Consider the following 15,591-nt stretch of genomic DNA (forward strand, 5'->3'; position numbering starts at 1 on the left):
GATACTTCGCTTTGCAATTCCATTCTATATCTAGGTATCCAATTATTTCCTGTTCAAATACAACCTTACTACTATTATAGTGATCGACACTGTGTACAGGAATCTATGTGTCTACATTAAAATTATTCTTTACAATCGATCAATTGATCAGATTATAATTAGAAATGCGGAGAAAATATACCGAATAAAGTGACGTATTCTTTAACATTTTACTTTCTTAATGTGAAATCTAGCATCCTAGCAAGGTTACCATTGACCTAGCTAGTTGTAAAGCTATTAGTTTCGCTATATGCTAAAGTTATGAAACATACTTCAGTGACAGTAATTCAAGGCTGTGGTAAGTTTTACTATTTGCTAACAATTGTACTTACCTTAATCTCTGTCTATTAAATTCGAAATCGTATAGTCAAATGTTGTAAATGTAAATTATATAGAAGGGAACAGCCAAGGGAAATAAGAAGAATAATCATTACAAAATTTCTTCTATATCTTAACATCCCGCGAGGTGAAATTCATGTATATCTAATGACATGAGTAAACGAGATGAAAATGTAATAAGAAAATAAAGAGATTTCTTCTCCATGCAACAAAGCAGATAAATTTCTAGGAGCTATCTATAAGCACGAGTAGCGGTCACCGTAGTAATGCGGCTCTTTAGCATCAGGTGAACGCCCTTCGCGTCTAGAAGCCTAAACAAAAAAAATCTAGTTTCTCTGACACGCGTGACCTTGACATAAAGTTTACATATGCACTAGAACCTCGGACAGACGGCCAGTTGTCTTTTTCCTATCGTATCGTATTCTCGTAGTCGAGGTTGTGCGGAGTTTTCGTCATACGTTGCTAAATCATTTGAATTACAAAATTACGGTGAGTGATAATTTTCAATTGGCACTTGTTTTCTATCTCAGATTGTGTATTGCACTGGCAAGCAAGGGTTATGGGATGTGATGTTATTTTCGTGAGTATGGGTGTAGGGTTGTATGTACCTATGCAAGTTTAATTGTAACTATTGGACCGTAAACTGAATAAGCTAAGTAACCTAAGTAAGTACTAAACTAAGTAAACTGACTACTACTAAACTGATTTTAATAATGGAGTTGTTCGAATATCCTTCCTCTGGGAGTGATTGGAATGTGTTCAATAGGGAGTTTTGGGTTACATTTTATTAGCAAATAATGTATTCTATTCTTATGAATTTTGTTATCAAAAGAGGACACTTTTATGTCTGCTATCAAATCAATAGTTATATTGTTTACGTTTGATCAAATACTGTAACAATAATAACACTTTATGGCACCCGAAAAAGAAAATTCTAATCATTTTTTAAAACCTAAGAACGAATAATATTTTTTTTATTCCACGCAATATCTCGTTCTATTTTTAATTGTTTATAAGTAATCCTAAAACAAAGACATACAAAATCTCCCCATTTAATTTGTCGTATAATAAACCAGAAACAAATGTGAACTGAGTAAAAATTTTATTAATATGCTGGCATTATGTAATGATCATAAAATCATCATTTTAATTAAAAACTATGTCATACAACGTTACCAACTTTACAACTTGAACAAAAACCAGAATTGCTGACGCCAAATTCTGTTTGACCTTATCTAATGATGATTAATAACGTGGGATATTTTTAAAACAGATCCAATTTGTGACAAACATCATTAAAACGAATTTAAATTAAATTATGTAAAGTAACAAATATATCCTAAGATTTTTTAGTCTTAAACTTGTTTGACATAGAAGTGATATATTATTCCTCTGTATCAACTGGACCCATTTGAATGAGTACGTTGGTATTCGATTCATATTGTTTTCCTGACACACGTGTACATTTAGATACCCATCTGATATTTCAATTAACAAATAGTTTATTTTTTGGAACATCTATTGTAAGTTAAATTGTTGTACATAATAATAATAGCTATAATTTATGCTTATAGATGCCACAAGACCTTCAACAAGAAGTTATCTCTATGAGAGAATGGCTTGCGAAAGAACCTCACCTACCAAAAGACATTGGTAAGGTCAAATTACTCATATTATTCGCTTTTAGAATTCAAATAAAACAATTTGGAACATTCAAACCGTGAGTTTGCACTGACGAAACACCAGTGTAAGAATAGTTATCGGTCTTTGAAAAATGAAATAAAATGAACAATGTTTTGTCTTTGCAGACAATTTAAATTAAAACATGTCTGTAGAAAAACGATGCTAAAGCATGTGGGATGTTTTCTATTAAGCCGATCGTTCCACCTATGAATCGGCTCATTAGGATTGTTTTCTTTTTGGGTCGATTAATTGTTCATCGCCAGCATGTGGTGTTGAAATCAAAAAATAGGCTTTATGTTGCAATTAAAAGTTAAATCTGATTAGCTGCCTATTTTTTAAAATTAAATGATTGCTAGCACTACTACAGTATGCTTATAACATTCCTAGTTTTCGCCTGCGACTCCGTCCGCGTGGAATATAAAAAAAAGGAATAGTCTATGTGTTTTTCCAGACTACCCTCTACGTCTATACCAAACTCTAACAAACGTCCATTCATCCATCTAAACTTTCGCATTCATAATATTAGTAAGATCAGTATGATTTATTACAAATATAAACAAAAATATAAAAAAAGTTATAGAGAAAATACAAGCATCATCTTTCAGGGCCCTATTTGGCACGTCATGGCGGTTTCTCAGCTGAACAGAATTGAATTCAGCTACCAAGTGATTGTCGACAAATATGATGTAAAAATTGTTAACCCGGCAATGTCACGGAACAATTTACATATTTTAAATATTCAATTGCAATCCTTTAATTTGAGTTTCCAACCGTAATTGTATGGTAATAATACATATTTGCACATTAAGCTATAATTATCATGATATACATCACTATAAAAATTATTTTTTGAAGAAAAACCATAATTATATCGGAGCACGTTTTTTTAAAGACTATTTTTAATTTGCACACAGGTTTATCAGATTGTTAAGAGATAAATAGCATCCATATATAGCATTATTAATTGAAAAGTAAATTATGCAATATTTTTATAATAAAAGAACAAGCACGGTCCTTTAATTGTCTTTTAAATTACAAACACACAGATTTATTATAATTTGTACGTTTAAGGAATGTTTTTCAAATAATGCCGTTCGATGATTCAACGGTAACAATTTTGGGTCCTGAATTCATAACTTATTCACTATCGAATCGATAGTGAATAAGTCATCTATATCTATACTATTATAATAGCGTAAACACACAATTCTTTATTGCCAAAGATGTCATCAGTCTATACTTCTATACTATTATAATAAAGCGTAAACACACAATGTTGCTAAAGATGTCATCAATTAGCATATTTTTAAATAATTATTTTTTTAATAAAAAGCCCTACACTTACTTAACGCTGTAGGCTATATATTTTCACGCTATTAAACTTAGTTGGTAAATAAATTGGATAAAAATCCTAATGTGGGAAAAAGACCATAAGTTGCTGCCAACATCAAGGATTCAAGATTGCCATCGATTGTTATCATGTCATATAATTTAGACATTTGCAATTGATAAAATGACAAATGTAAACGATAAAATGATATTTTTGTAAGTACCTGTGTATGAAGCCGCAACGGAATAGCTAGTCAAAAATAAACAGTTCATCTTCATCTGAGGCACTACAGTCGCGGGTTGGCCTGGGCCTGATCCAGTATAAAATAAATGTTTAGGAAATAAGTAATAAATAGTATGATACAACCAATAGCTATTTAATTGAACCATTTTAATTACAGACGATTTCATGTTGGAAAAGTTTTTGCACAGCTGTTATGGTAGCTTGGAGCGTACAAAGAAGTGCATTGAAAGGTTTTGTTCGACGCGCAGTCTCATGTCAGAGATCTATTCATTGAGGGACCCGATATCACCGAACATAAAGACCGCATTCTCTATTACGTAAGCAAATCAAACCAATTAAATATTGACTCTTCTCTAATTTAAGAACAAAAGATGACAAAATGCACGTCCGTGTAGTATTTATAAAAAATGACAGTTAGTACATTAATCTATATAGGCGAGATTAAGAGCGTGCGCACACCTGAAACTAAAATATGGCACAACTTTAGACTCGCTTTGAGTCTTTTGAGCTTATACTCGTATGGAGGCGCGCACACAACTCGTGTTTTAGTTGTCAGTTAAGTTGGCCACAAAACAATTGACAATCGCACAACATTTGTGCGATAGTTTTGTCCAAGATGTTCGCCCCACTCTAATAGTTATAATTGTTGTCAATTTTTGACAGATAGAGGTCATGTTGGAACTTATTTTAAACGCACCATCATATCCATTCTATAGACCGTATTAACTTTCTCTTTACAGGAACGTTTCCACACATGAGGCTGGTGAAGATGAAATCTTAATACATCAATTTGAAGATCCGAGCCTGGAAAAGTTTCAATTCTACGATATCTTGAAGAGTTTCTCCTTGCAGGCAGATATGTGGTTAATGGAACAAAAGTTCTTACCTGAAGGCCACATCATAATTCTTGATATGAAAAATTATTCCTTGAGAATGGTTTCTAAGATAAACATATTTTTCGTTAGAGAATTTTTCATGTATTTATTGGTAAGATTTTAAATTTCATATTTAATTAATTGTATAATCTATTATATCTATTATGTATCTACATAATAAAACTACCAAACAGCATTATAGCACCTTTCTTGAACAATACGTCTAATACTGGTATCTGGAGATAAAAATATACTTAAAAAATTAATTTTACCTGCTTATTCTATCAATAAGTTTATCTGGAACTTCTCCGTTCCGATCCTGCGATCCACGTTCGATCTCCAATCTTCTCACGTCCGAACCAAAGATTCACGTCAATGAGTGCCACACCTTATTTTGTTTATAATTTTATTAATAATTTAGACTATTGTATTAATTTGAATATTGTACAAACTTGAAAATACTTAATTAATGTTACATTATTTCAGGAAGGATTGCCAGTACGTGTTAAACAAATCTATGCAATAAATGCACCGTCATTTTATGACAAACTGTTCGCTTTAGTTAAACCGGTATTACCCTCTGAAATTTGCAACATTGTAAGTAGCTTAAAATGTAATGATATCCTATAATAATAATTTAACTTTTTAAAGACACTTGATTATTGTTTATTATTTATTTGCTTACATTTTGCAAATTATTGTACTGTATGTATGTTATTAATTATTTGTCATTTCCAGATACGATTTCTGCCCGATAGCCAGAGCTTATATAAACACATAGACAGGAAATATTTGCCCTCAGAGTACGGAGGCGAAGCAGAAAGTATTAAGGCTCAACATAAAGGCTGGGTTGAGCAAATTCAAGAGCAGAGGTATATATTATTAATTTACTAAAAGATGTAATGTTCGTAAGATACGGGTTTCTTACCACGATTGAATTGTTACCAACATTGCATTTGTAAAAACCACGACAGTGTAAAGTTATATATTTCTAAGAGATTCACGAAACCTTATTTGAGTTCGTTTATCTTACTTTTTTCTATATAGATTTCAATAATTTATAATAGGAATATTATATATACAAGAATCCATGTAAAAAAGTACAGATCTTCGGAATATTTCACGTAAAAGAATACGAAAGCAAATACTAGTTATATAACTCTAGCAATTTTTTTTTCGAGTTTTTTTCTGAGTTCAGACTGTTTTGAATCTATCTCACCAACTTTTAATAACAAATTAACTATATGTGTGTAAAAGCTATTTTGAATCTGTATTTAACATCTGTATTTTTTGGTTGTGTAATTAGCGGAGGCATTTTGATGTAGCGTAAAATTCATAGAATCAAGACAACCAGTTAATGGCATTTAATTTTGGTTTTTCCTTCCAGTAAACAACACGAGTATTATTAATTATAGTACCTCCATATTATATGTATACTGAATTAAACAAAATAGCAGTGGTGTTGCAAATGTCCTTAGGTATCCGGTCCGACAAACTAATATTAGGCGGTCCACTACTTGATGCTTGTTCTAATTAAATTATCTTGTAATTAGTCTTAACTCTTTTCTTTTTTACAGATCAAGGTTTTTAAACGATAATCTATGGAAAGCAGATCTGAAAAAGAAATCGAAGAACAACTCATTCGAAAATGCAATGAACGGTTCTTTTAAGACGTTATGCATTGACTAGACTTGTTATTAAAGTAAGGATTTATTTTACAATAGATTAAGTTTTACAAACATTGTGATGGTAGATTTTAAGCTTCTTGATATATTTATCAAATGACTTTAAATACATTTTTATATTTTTACACAAGTTTTCTATTATTAAAATATTGAAGGTTAAATAAACATTAATATGGGGTAAGCTGCTTCAAGATCGGAAGCTACATTTAAGTAACTAATCACAAACTCTGACCTGGTTAAGAAGTTTGCTTTAGCTAGATAGCTGAATATTGTCTTAAAAGTCAATTAATATAACTAACGCTTGCACCGTCTAAATCATGATACATACTAGGAATCTTTTTTGATTCTATAACAAGAAATATCGTCAACTAAACAAATAAGAGCTAAACTAAAAGAAAAATAACTAAATAACTAAACTAAAGCATGCTCAGATATTACTGTGTGAAGCAAATAATAGAAAAGTTCATACGGAGAAAAAAACCGTAAAGGTATAGTTTCAAAAAACATATTTTTGACTATTTTATTGACATAAATTGAATGAAATTGATAAAATGTACAGTTATTATGGGTAATATTGATTTTTCACTTAATTATTAACCTATTAATTCATACAAGAACTCGGTTCTGCTAAGTTTAATGCGCTCTACGATATTTGTAGAGCGATATTAAAATCAAGATTTAAATATAAAATATATCTTGTAAATAGATTTTTCGTACACAAGTAATTTATTATTAGGCTATTTGTATCGCCTTTTATCTATTTGCCATATTGCTGTCGAGATAGCTTTAAAACGGGGTCAAAAATCATCAACTTTAAACAATTAGTATAAAATATGTCGCGCAATTACGACGTGTAACAGTAGAGTTCCACTGAATAGACATTTGCATTCATACATATTGCAGTCTCTGTTTCTACAGTTTGAAAAACATTGGGTCCAACTATAAAAAATAGACAGTGTTTAAAAAAACATTTTAGTTTAAACAAACCTTTTTATCCCGAGATTAGCGTCTGTCGCGGATTTATAAATATCATGGTTATTCAAACAATATGCGTGGATGCCAAATGCGATCTTAACCAGCAAAAAATAAAGTACTTATTCAGAAAACAGTAAGATGAATCTCATTTATGGTGAAACAAGTAACCACCTTGAGGTCCATAATATCAATCATCGGCCGTCAAAGTATTAAAAACGGTATTTAATTAAACAGTGTCCAATTATTTTTTTTTGGGTAATACAGATTAATTTACATCAAATAATAATGACAGGGTAATTTTTAATCCAAGGCCAAAGAGCGGAAGGAGCCCGGCAGATCTCGTACTTGGTCCGTTCTATCGTCTTTGCAATTTGTCGGTCTCATTGCTTCATCCACACTCCAATTCTGGTCGTTTGTTAGGAACCAATCTCTGAAAAAGAAATTAGGACAAAATGTTCAAATGCAAAAGGTCATATCGTTATACTAAAGAATGAATATTATACAGGAAAAATTACAAATCGTATTTAAATATAAATGTATTATAATTTAATCTGTCTAGTAATAAATAACAAAATGTCCAAATAATGTTGTATTTAATAATATTTGGCAAAAAATACGTTCTTAAAAAATATACTTGATAAAATAATAAACATTTTGTGCAGTGTTCCACTTTTTTACTTTCGAAAATACGGTTCGTCGAATGACCTCTATTTTGTAGATAATAGCGATGAATTAACATGTTTTGGTGAAAAAAGAAAGTTAAGTTATATTTAAGTTGTAACATCCATTCAACATCGAATCTTTGACCTTAGACAATAAAAAAATTCTAAAACAAATCTCAATATTCAAAGCTACGTTCACTATTTGAAATGTTTTGTTCTTTTTCTTGCTAACATAAAAACAAGCGCAAAATTGTTTTTTGTGTACTCATCTAGTAATATTATTTCATTATAACATTTCAAGGAGACATTTTTCTACATAGAAGTAGGATATGGTTGTCATAACTCATTTAATAGAATATTATACGTATTACAAAACTCAACGATGTCAAGATAAGAAATTGTCAGCCTTAGGCAAGAGTATACCAACGATCCTTTTACCTTTTAGCCTCGATTCTCTTTATCCAGTAGCGTTTGATTTGCTGCACGCTGCCGGCTTTGCCGCCGTACTCCAATGGCAACAGCTCTTGTGGTACGTCTTTGTACAACGTACTAGAGTTCGGTTCGTGGAACTTTACCTGGAAATATTATATTAATAAAAATTGTATTATAAAATACGTTTTCAAAACATATTTACTTTTCTAGGAGCTGGCCGCTTACTTCATACATTTAGATTTGTTTTTTTTTAAATATTAACTTACTTCTATTTTTCTATTTTATTATCATATTTTGTAGCTATTATGGCCGGTTTCCCAGCTACCTTTAACCAATTGTAAGTGTTATTGGTTTCATAACTTTATGAAATGCGTTTCCGAACTACGTAACTTGAGTTTTACTCCTTTGAAACTTAGTTCAATCTGTTATTATTCGTGGTACAAATAAGTGGTAATTAATAATTCTATTCATTATTTTTTTTATTTTAAAGTTAATTTTGATATCGTGTTTACAGTAAAATACTTCAAGAGTGCATTTCTTTATAAATTAACGTAAATGAACTGTGTATTGTCAATACAGCGACGCCATATTAGATAAGCCATTTGCTTCGACCAATAGTGTGCGTTTTAGAACTTAGCGAGGGTATTTGAAAAAAGACACTTTTTAATGATTAAATTTTGCCACTAAATCACATGATATTTAAAAAAAATCTTTGCAGGAATTTTTATAGTTATAATGTATACTTAAAAAAAGTTTGGTGCAATTTGGCGTCATATGCATATTGCCCATTGAAAGAGAAGGTAAAGTGGTAGGTTGATCGAACTCTGTTAACACATTAACCTAAAAATACGCAACACTTACCAACTTAGCGACTTCAGATTTGAGGAAAGGCTTGCATAAAGCGTATATTTTGCTTATATACGCTGGAGCGTTGATGACATGCACTTGCTTAAGCCTGATCGGAATCGCCTCCTGATTGAATACATTAAAAAGTTTAATGAACATACCGGCTAAATACTAGAATACTAGCAAGAATATTCTTTGGAAACTCAACCTAATAATGAGACAGTTAAAGTTATTTTACCTCTTATCATTATCCCAAGCGGTTTCTCCTAAGAGAAGTCATTTATATTATAATAACAATACATCCTCTTTGTTACTCAGGAATAACGTAGAAATTGTTTCAAATATACAAATCCCTTCTCTGTATAATGGTAAAGATACATTAATAAAGAGCTCGATAATATGCAAACTCTCGGAATATTCTCCAACGACATAAAGTTTTCTTGACAAATTGTCCCTTTGACCATCAAAGGGCCGGTTTGTAGAGAAAATTATATTAAACTTTAACAACTACTGACTCTAAAATCGTTTTAAAAGCAACAATTTGTTCGAAAATGTGACAGTTGTAGTCATTTGTTCTAACTAACCTGTGTATACAGCATGTACTTTCTCAGAACCGACAGGTTTACTTTGCCAATAAACTTGAGACTAACATTAGCAGAGTCAAAGATCGGTATCTCCCCTGAAGGTATATCGTCCTCTTCTGTTAGCCTGGTGTCAGCGAGCATGAAGAATGTCTTCACAGCGTCGATGAAGTTAAACAAATCCAATTCTGGATTGTTCAGACGGTAAATAAAGACTTTGTAATTCTCCGGCGTCTTATAAGGTAGGGGAAGCATGTCACTGAAAGAATTTCATTTGGAGTTATATCTTCTATTTTATAAAAGTGTTTGGTAGATTTTATTACTATAGACAGAGCGGGATTTCTGGCTTTGGTTTTCTCTTATGTAGAAAGCAAAATCCACTTTGAGTCACTGCGCCAACAGCGGTAGATTTAATTGTAGGAGATACTATCTATAAATGTACTGGTGACATAGATATAGGCTACAAAAAACGTTTAAAAGTATTGTGAATAAAATTGTGATTTTGTTTCAGTTAGGGCGTTTTAAAACAAATAAAGCAATCAATGGCAGAACAGAATATTACGAAAGCATAATTAAATGTCTTTACCGTATTTAAGGTCACAATTACTGTTACGAAAGTGTATACTCACTACACGAAGATGCTATCGAAAATAATATTGTTTTAAGAGTTACATAAATATGTTTCGTCTTGTACTCGATAGTTTTGTAACGTAAACATGTTTACGAAATAACTCACTAACCGGAGATACGGTGTTACTTCAACATTAAACAAAATAAAAGAAATAACGGATTACGTTGTATTATTATTTAGCCTTAACATTTTGTAATGTGACATTCACAACCACAAAAGGATAAATTGACATAATTATCAGAATGAAGGGCGTATTCTCAAGCTATTGGGAACACACTCTTTTTGTAGTGTAGACTTTCATCAATAGCTCTTGGAGTTTTATCTATTTTCCTCATTCCCCTTTCATTTTAGAAGACGTTACCTTAAAAGTTAATTAACAAGATTCGTAATGATAAAGTCCGTCTTTATACATCGAACAGATTGGCATAGTTTTTTTTAGAGAAAGAAATTATAGATATTCTCTTAGTTAGTCTTCATTTATTGGTGTATATTAATTTATGAATGTACTTTTTATAGTTAGAATGCCATATGGATTTATAAAGATAGAGGTTAGAGATTCTTTACAAGGTTAGAGAGAGCAACATGATCATAATTAAAAATTCCGTTAAATAAATGAATTACGTCGTTTCGAAATCAATATTAATTTGATTTCATCATTGCGAAATTTGAAATGTTGAACTTATATTGCGATGTTATCACTAATAATGTTCTTCAGTGTAGATTTATTATGGGTAATCTACACTAAGCAAGTCTTTAAATAACTGCTATACGTCTCTAAGTAGCAGTAAAATGTTCGCGTTAAATCAGTCAGCGATATGCAAGAGTGTAGCAATAATTAACGTTACAAAATATGGACACGTTGATGCAGACAGGTCAATGAACTCTACCACTACTGGGTCAAGCATACGTGCATTAGAAAACTGCTCACAAGATTAATAATAATCGAATATTTATAAACTTCTAGCTTTCGTCCGCAACTCCGTTCACGTGGAATCAAAAAGAAAGAAAGTGAATAGCCTACGTGTTCTTCTAGACTATCCTCAACGTCTGTGCCAAATTTCATCGAGATCCGTTTAGCCGTTTAGGCTACAAACTCTAACAAACGTCTATCCATCCATCTAAACTTTCGCATTTATAATATTTATATGATATGAAGTATGATATGATAGTATAAAAACTAGTGCCAGTGTTCCTTGAAAAACAAAAGATTAGCGTGGTATGGACATTGAAGCGGAGAGATGAAGGTCGTAGAAAACAATATTGAAAATGGGTGGATGGATTCAAATATAAAAGAAATCCGAATAAATTATGGGATCATTGTATAAACGATATGTACATTGATGTCATCATTATTTTTCGTTATTATTACATCTTCATTTCCTGTAAGCAGTGCTAGAAGTGTTTACTTTTAAAAAAAATCAAACTAGTATTGACGTTTGTTATCTTTTATAGTTTTTGTTTTAATTATTTACGTTTTCTGATATCTTAACTGAACGATGATGTGAGTTGTAATTAATTAAAAATGTAAAAAAAGTCGGTTACACACCTTCGGCTCTAACTGAACAGTAGTATTGTGCAAGTAACGTGTGTAGCTGGTTTAACGAAATTTTCAACCAGATCTATGTAATTGGGTCTTATGTTACATTTTGAAGCGTGAAACTTTGCAGTGAATAAGAAACCTCTGTAATGGTAACTTTATGTATCTGATTTAAACGTTGCCTGTTTAAGACAAGGTTTCGAGGTTTAATTACAAATTTAAATTAGGCTAAGATATTACATTTTATGGCTAAAAGATCAGTATAACCCGTTTTAATTGAACGCCTAAATTATGTTAACGAAGGAAAGTGAAATTGCATAAATAACGGTCTCTACGCAATTTTTTTTTCAGTTATCTTAAAATTGTGTTAAGTATTATGAATTTTTAAATATAGTTAAATGCGTGTTAAAAGGTGTAATGTATGTACTACGAAATTGTATCTTGAAAAGGGTTAATATTTCTTGCTTATTTAATAATTTCGAGTAATAATTTAACTCGCAACCAAAGGAATAATTTACTGTTGCTTACGTTTTGTCACCAGCTACCACTTCATATTTCGTTGCTGTTGTCATTTAGGATGCACCAAGCACGCTTTCCAATAACGTTAATTTTATTCGCATATTAAACACGGTAGAACTAACTCTGAATACAGAACAATAAAGTTGTACATGAGCGTAGTATTGTGTATTGTTTGTTGCCTGACGTGCCGCCATATTTCCACCCACAGTACTCCAGTTCAATTGATTCCATTTACAGTGTTAGTCACAGTGTGTTCTAGCCCTTATTAGTTAAACGATATATGATATACTAGCTTTCGTCCGCGACTCCGTCGACGTTGAATTCGAAAAAAGTACAAAAGTAGTCTTTGTATTCTTCCAGACTATCCTCTACATCAATGGTAAACTTTATCCATATGCGTTCAGCCGTTTAGGCTACAAACTCTAATAAAGATCCTTCTAAATCTTAGCACATTTCTAATTTAAGTATGACATGGTGATAACAAAAAGCCACGACATATAATAGCCTCAAAACTATTTGCAATTTTTTATTCTATAATAAAATGATTTTCTACACTCACGTAATTTCAAAGACACGTCTTATCTCTGGCGACCAAGGATCCCGCTTGCAGAACAACTCTGGCGCCGTGGAGCGGATGGTGAAGAAAAAGTCGATGGTGCGTTTTGCACGCTCCAAGCTGAACCCGCAACTGGTAAAGAATCGACGGAGCAGCACATCCTCTGAAATAAAACAACCAATTTTACTTCTATAACTACTTCGATACTAATATAATAAAGCGTAAACACATACTTAGTTATGTAGGTATGTTTTTGAATATTTTTTTTATCCCAACACTTACTTCATACTTAGGAAGGATGTAATTTGGAAAATACTGTCATGAGGGATGTCCCTTACCTTTGCTATTATAATTTTCACAAATGTAAACAATTAATAAAGTTTATAATTTCATGCCGATGAAGCCGCACAGAAACAGCTTGTAAGGAATGAAACAGAAATTGATATTGCAAAAGGAAATAATACCTGCTTTCAATACAAAAATTATCAAATTTAAATTAATCATGGAAATCAGCGTTAAATACAGGACCGATGCATAGAATGGTATACAAATTGTGTAATTCATTCGTAAACCTGTATGTCTAATATAGATTATTGTTAATAAGCTGTCTCGTCAATCTATAATATGTGCTTTATTTTCAATGACATAGGATTGTTTATAAAACCCACTAACTTTGGTGATGAAAATAATAATACGCATTATTTTAAGATAAAATTCGTTCATTACAATATTTTATTAATTACAGTGGCGAGTTGTTTTTATTACGTAACAGAATATGGACAACATTTTTGCAGCACCGCAAAGTGCAATAGAGCAACGTTACAACAGATTATCGCAACCGCACGTACGCGGGTGCAACAGCTCCTTTCGCTGACATTAATTCAGTTCATTGAATTATAAATCTGATTAAAATATCATTACTAGAAGGCAGCTAATTACTCTGTTTATTATGAAGTTCTACACTAAGCTAAGTAAGCAATATTCTGAGAGCAAAACAGAGCATGTCTACTCACCAACGTCGTGCGGTAGATGGGGTTGCTTGCTGAGCCAATCTTTAATCGCGACTATGTCTTTGTTGTGTTCTACTTCTTGGTCAGGCATGATGCTGTAAAGAATAGATAAGATTAACGAAACAAAAAACAAGATTCACCAAACAAAATATGTTTTTCATAACCGAGACGCATAATCTATGTATCATTTAAAATCAAATAACAAAGTATTAAATAAATACAATCTTTTACATGCAAGTTTCCAGTCCGTATCTTTATATCTCAATATATTAATTACGGTCTAGTCTTGAGCCTGATCTATTTATGTGCGTAATCATACTTGTGACAGATGTGATTTACGGACAGGGAAAAACTCGAGAATAGGTAACTCTCCGAAGTAAAGTAGAAGGTCATCGCTAACGATACTTATGTAGTTATTGTAACAGTTGTTTCCGAATTCTGTGACACTTTGTTTTAATACATATTTTCATCCCTTTTATTCTCTTTGCAAAAAAAAAGATAACGATATGTGTCAAAACAAGTAACATGTATTTTGTCATAACCTAAAATTGTGTTCTGTACAATGTGTTTGGAGCTGCCATAAAGTTTGAATTACTCTACTCGTGGTTTACTTATCTGATGATCACGATTAGAACCGGTTGCTCCTTTGCTTTTAATTTTGGGACATCGTTAGTTTCTCGCTCGATCAGCTTTTTTAACGACTGTTAACCTTAAGAATTTTGTTATACACGTATGATACGTCATAGCCATCTTTGAAGACGTTACTCTATTCGTATTTTTCCCCAACTATATTACTCTAATGATTTCTTAAACAGACTTTTGCTTGTATATATTCTATCTATTCGACAGTCTACAATGCACTCTACGGATAATATCTCTATCCATCCAATCCATAACATTCAATTTAATTACAAACAATGTACAAATTACCATCCATTCACTTAGCAGGCATCCTATTGTTTGCACTTACTGTTTTGTCAACAATACCAACTGTGTTTGCTCGCAAATAAGACAACGGAAATTATATTTGCGTAGTATACTAAAATAATAATACAATGTGTAAGTAAAAATTAAGAGATTTCACGCCTTTTGTCTTTCTATTGATTTTTCTAGACAAAATTGTGAATGGGAATGAACTGTGTGTAATCCTGAATGAAAATATGTGTATTATGTTCTTACTAATGAAAACTAAGCACAAGTTTAACTCGTTAGTTATATGTTTGCTAACCTAACGTACGAGTATCAGGTTTGTATATAATAGTCATTTATGTTAGTAGGTAAAACGTGCAGTTGACTACACGTGATTCAAACTAGTTGTAGAATATAACTTATTAGATTAATATCGTATATCTGAGACCGGTTGACGGTTAAAATATTACAGCGTTTGTTTCTACGTTAACAAATATACGAGCTGTTGCCCGCGACTTCGTACGCGTGCTATTAGAAAACATACAAACTATAAAAAATACAAAAAGCTGCGTATCCCTCGGGAACCGGACATTTCTCGGGGATGAAGCTTATCCCACGTGTACTCCAGACTTTGTTTTATATCTGTGACAAATTTCAATAAGATATGTTGCACCGTTGCAGAATGATCGAGTAAACATTAAAAAACTAAATTAATGAATCCCACGGGAACCGTAACTAT

General features: G+C 31.8%; 2 protein-coding genes across 3 annotated transcripts in view; one reads left to right on the forward strand and one right to left on the reverse strand.

Moving 5' to 3' along the window:
* The first annotated feature begins 759 nt into the window (after positions 1 to 759).
* On the forward strand, positions 760 to 10,480 carry LOC106104905 (alpha-tocopherol transfer protein-like). Of its 2 annotated transcripts, XM_013285105.1 has the most exons (8): positions 760 to 867; positions 1,953 to 2,031; positions 3,792 to 3,951; positions 4,375 to 4,621; positions 4,996 to 5,106; positions 5,248 to 5,381; positions 6,087 to 6,211; positions 10,202 to 10,480. In XM_013285105.1, exons 2-7 carry the CDS (start codon positions 1,953 to 1,955, stop codon positions 6,196 to 6,198), a joined length of 843 nt encoding a protein of 280 aa, XP_013140559.1. In that variant the 5' UTR covers positions 760 to 867; the 3' UTR covers positions 6,199 to 6,211; positions 10,202 to 10,480. The 2 variants fall into 2 exon arrangements, with proteins under 2 accessions (XP_013140559.1, XP_013140557.1); XM_013285103.1 differs by lacking the exon at positions 10,202 to 10,480 and having other exon boundaries at positions 6,087 to 6,324.
* Positions 6,203 to 15,591, reverse strand: part of LOC106104904 (alpha-tocopherol transfer protein-like) — a 14,299-nt gene continuing 4,910 nt past the window's right edge. Inside the window, exons 2-7 of the mRNA XM_013285102.1 lie at positions 13,947 to 14,038; positions 12,937 to 13,096; positions 9,694 to 9,949; positions 9,125 to 9,235; positions 8,270 to 8,406; positions 6,203 to 7,599 (exon numbers count right to left, since the gene is read on the reverse strand). Coding sequence (XP_013140556.1) covers positions 7,470 to 7,599; positions 8,270 to 8,406; positions 9,125 to 9,235; positions 9,694 to 9,949; positions 12,937 to 13,096; positions 13,947 to 14,034 — 882 coding nt within the window. The 5' untranslated portion in view covers positions 14,035 to 14,038 and the 3' untranslated portion in view covers positions 6,203 to 7,469. The remainder of the gene's footprint in view (positions 7,600 to 8,269; positions 8,407 to 9,124; positions 9,236 to 9,693; positions 9,950 to 12,936; positions 13,097 to 13,946; positions 14,039 to 15,591) is intronic.

The sequence above is a fragment of the Papilio polytes genome, unplaced genomic scaffold (assembly GCF_000836215.1).
Source record: "Papilio polytes unplaced genomic scaffold, Ppol_1.0 DF823399.1, whole genome shotgun sequence".
Lineage (NCBI taxonomy): Eukaryota > Metazoa > Arthropoda > Insecta > Lepidoptera > Papilionidae > Papilio > Papilio polytes.

Coding starts and splice junctions, on each gene's coding strand:
- LOC106104905 (XM_013285105.1), top strand. CDS start 1,953: ATGCCACAAGACCTTCAACAAGAAGTTATCTCTATGAGAGAATGGCTT. Junction 2,032..3,791: donor TCACCTACCAAAAGACATTG/GTAAGGTCAAAT, acceptor TTTTAATTACAG/ACGATTTCATGTTGGAAAAG. Junction 3,952..4,374: donor AAGACCGCATTCTCTATTAC/GTAAGCAAATCA, acceptor TTCTCTTTACAG/GAACGTTTCCACACATGAGG.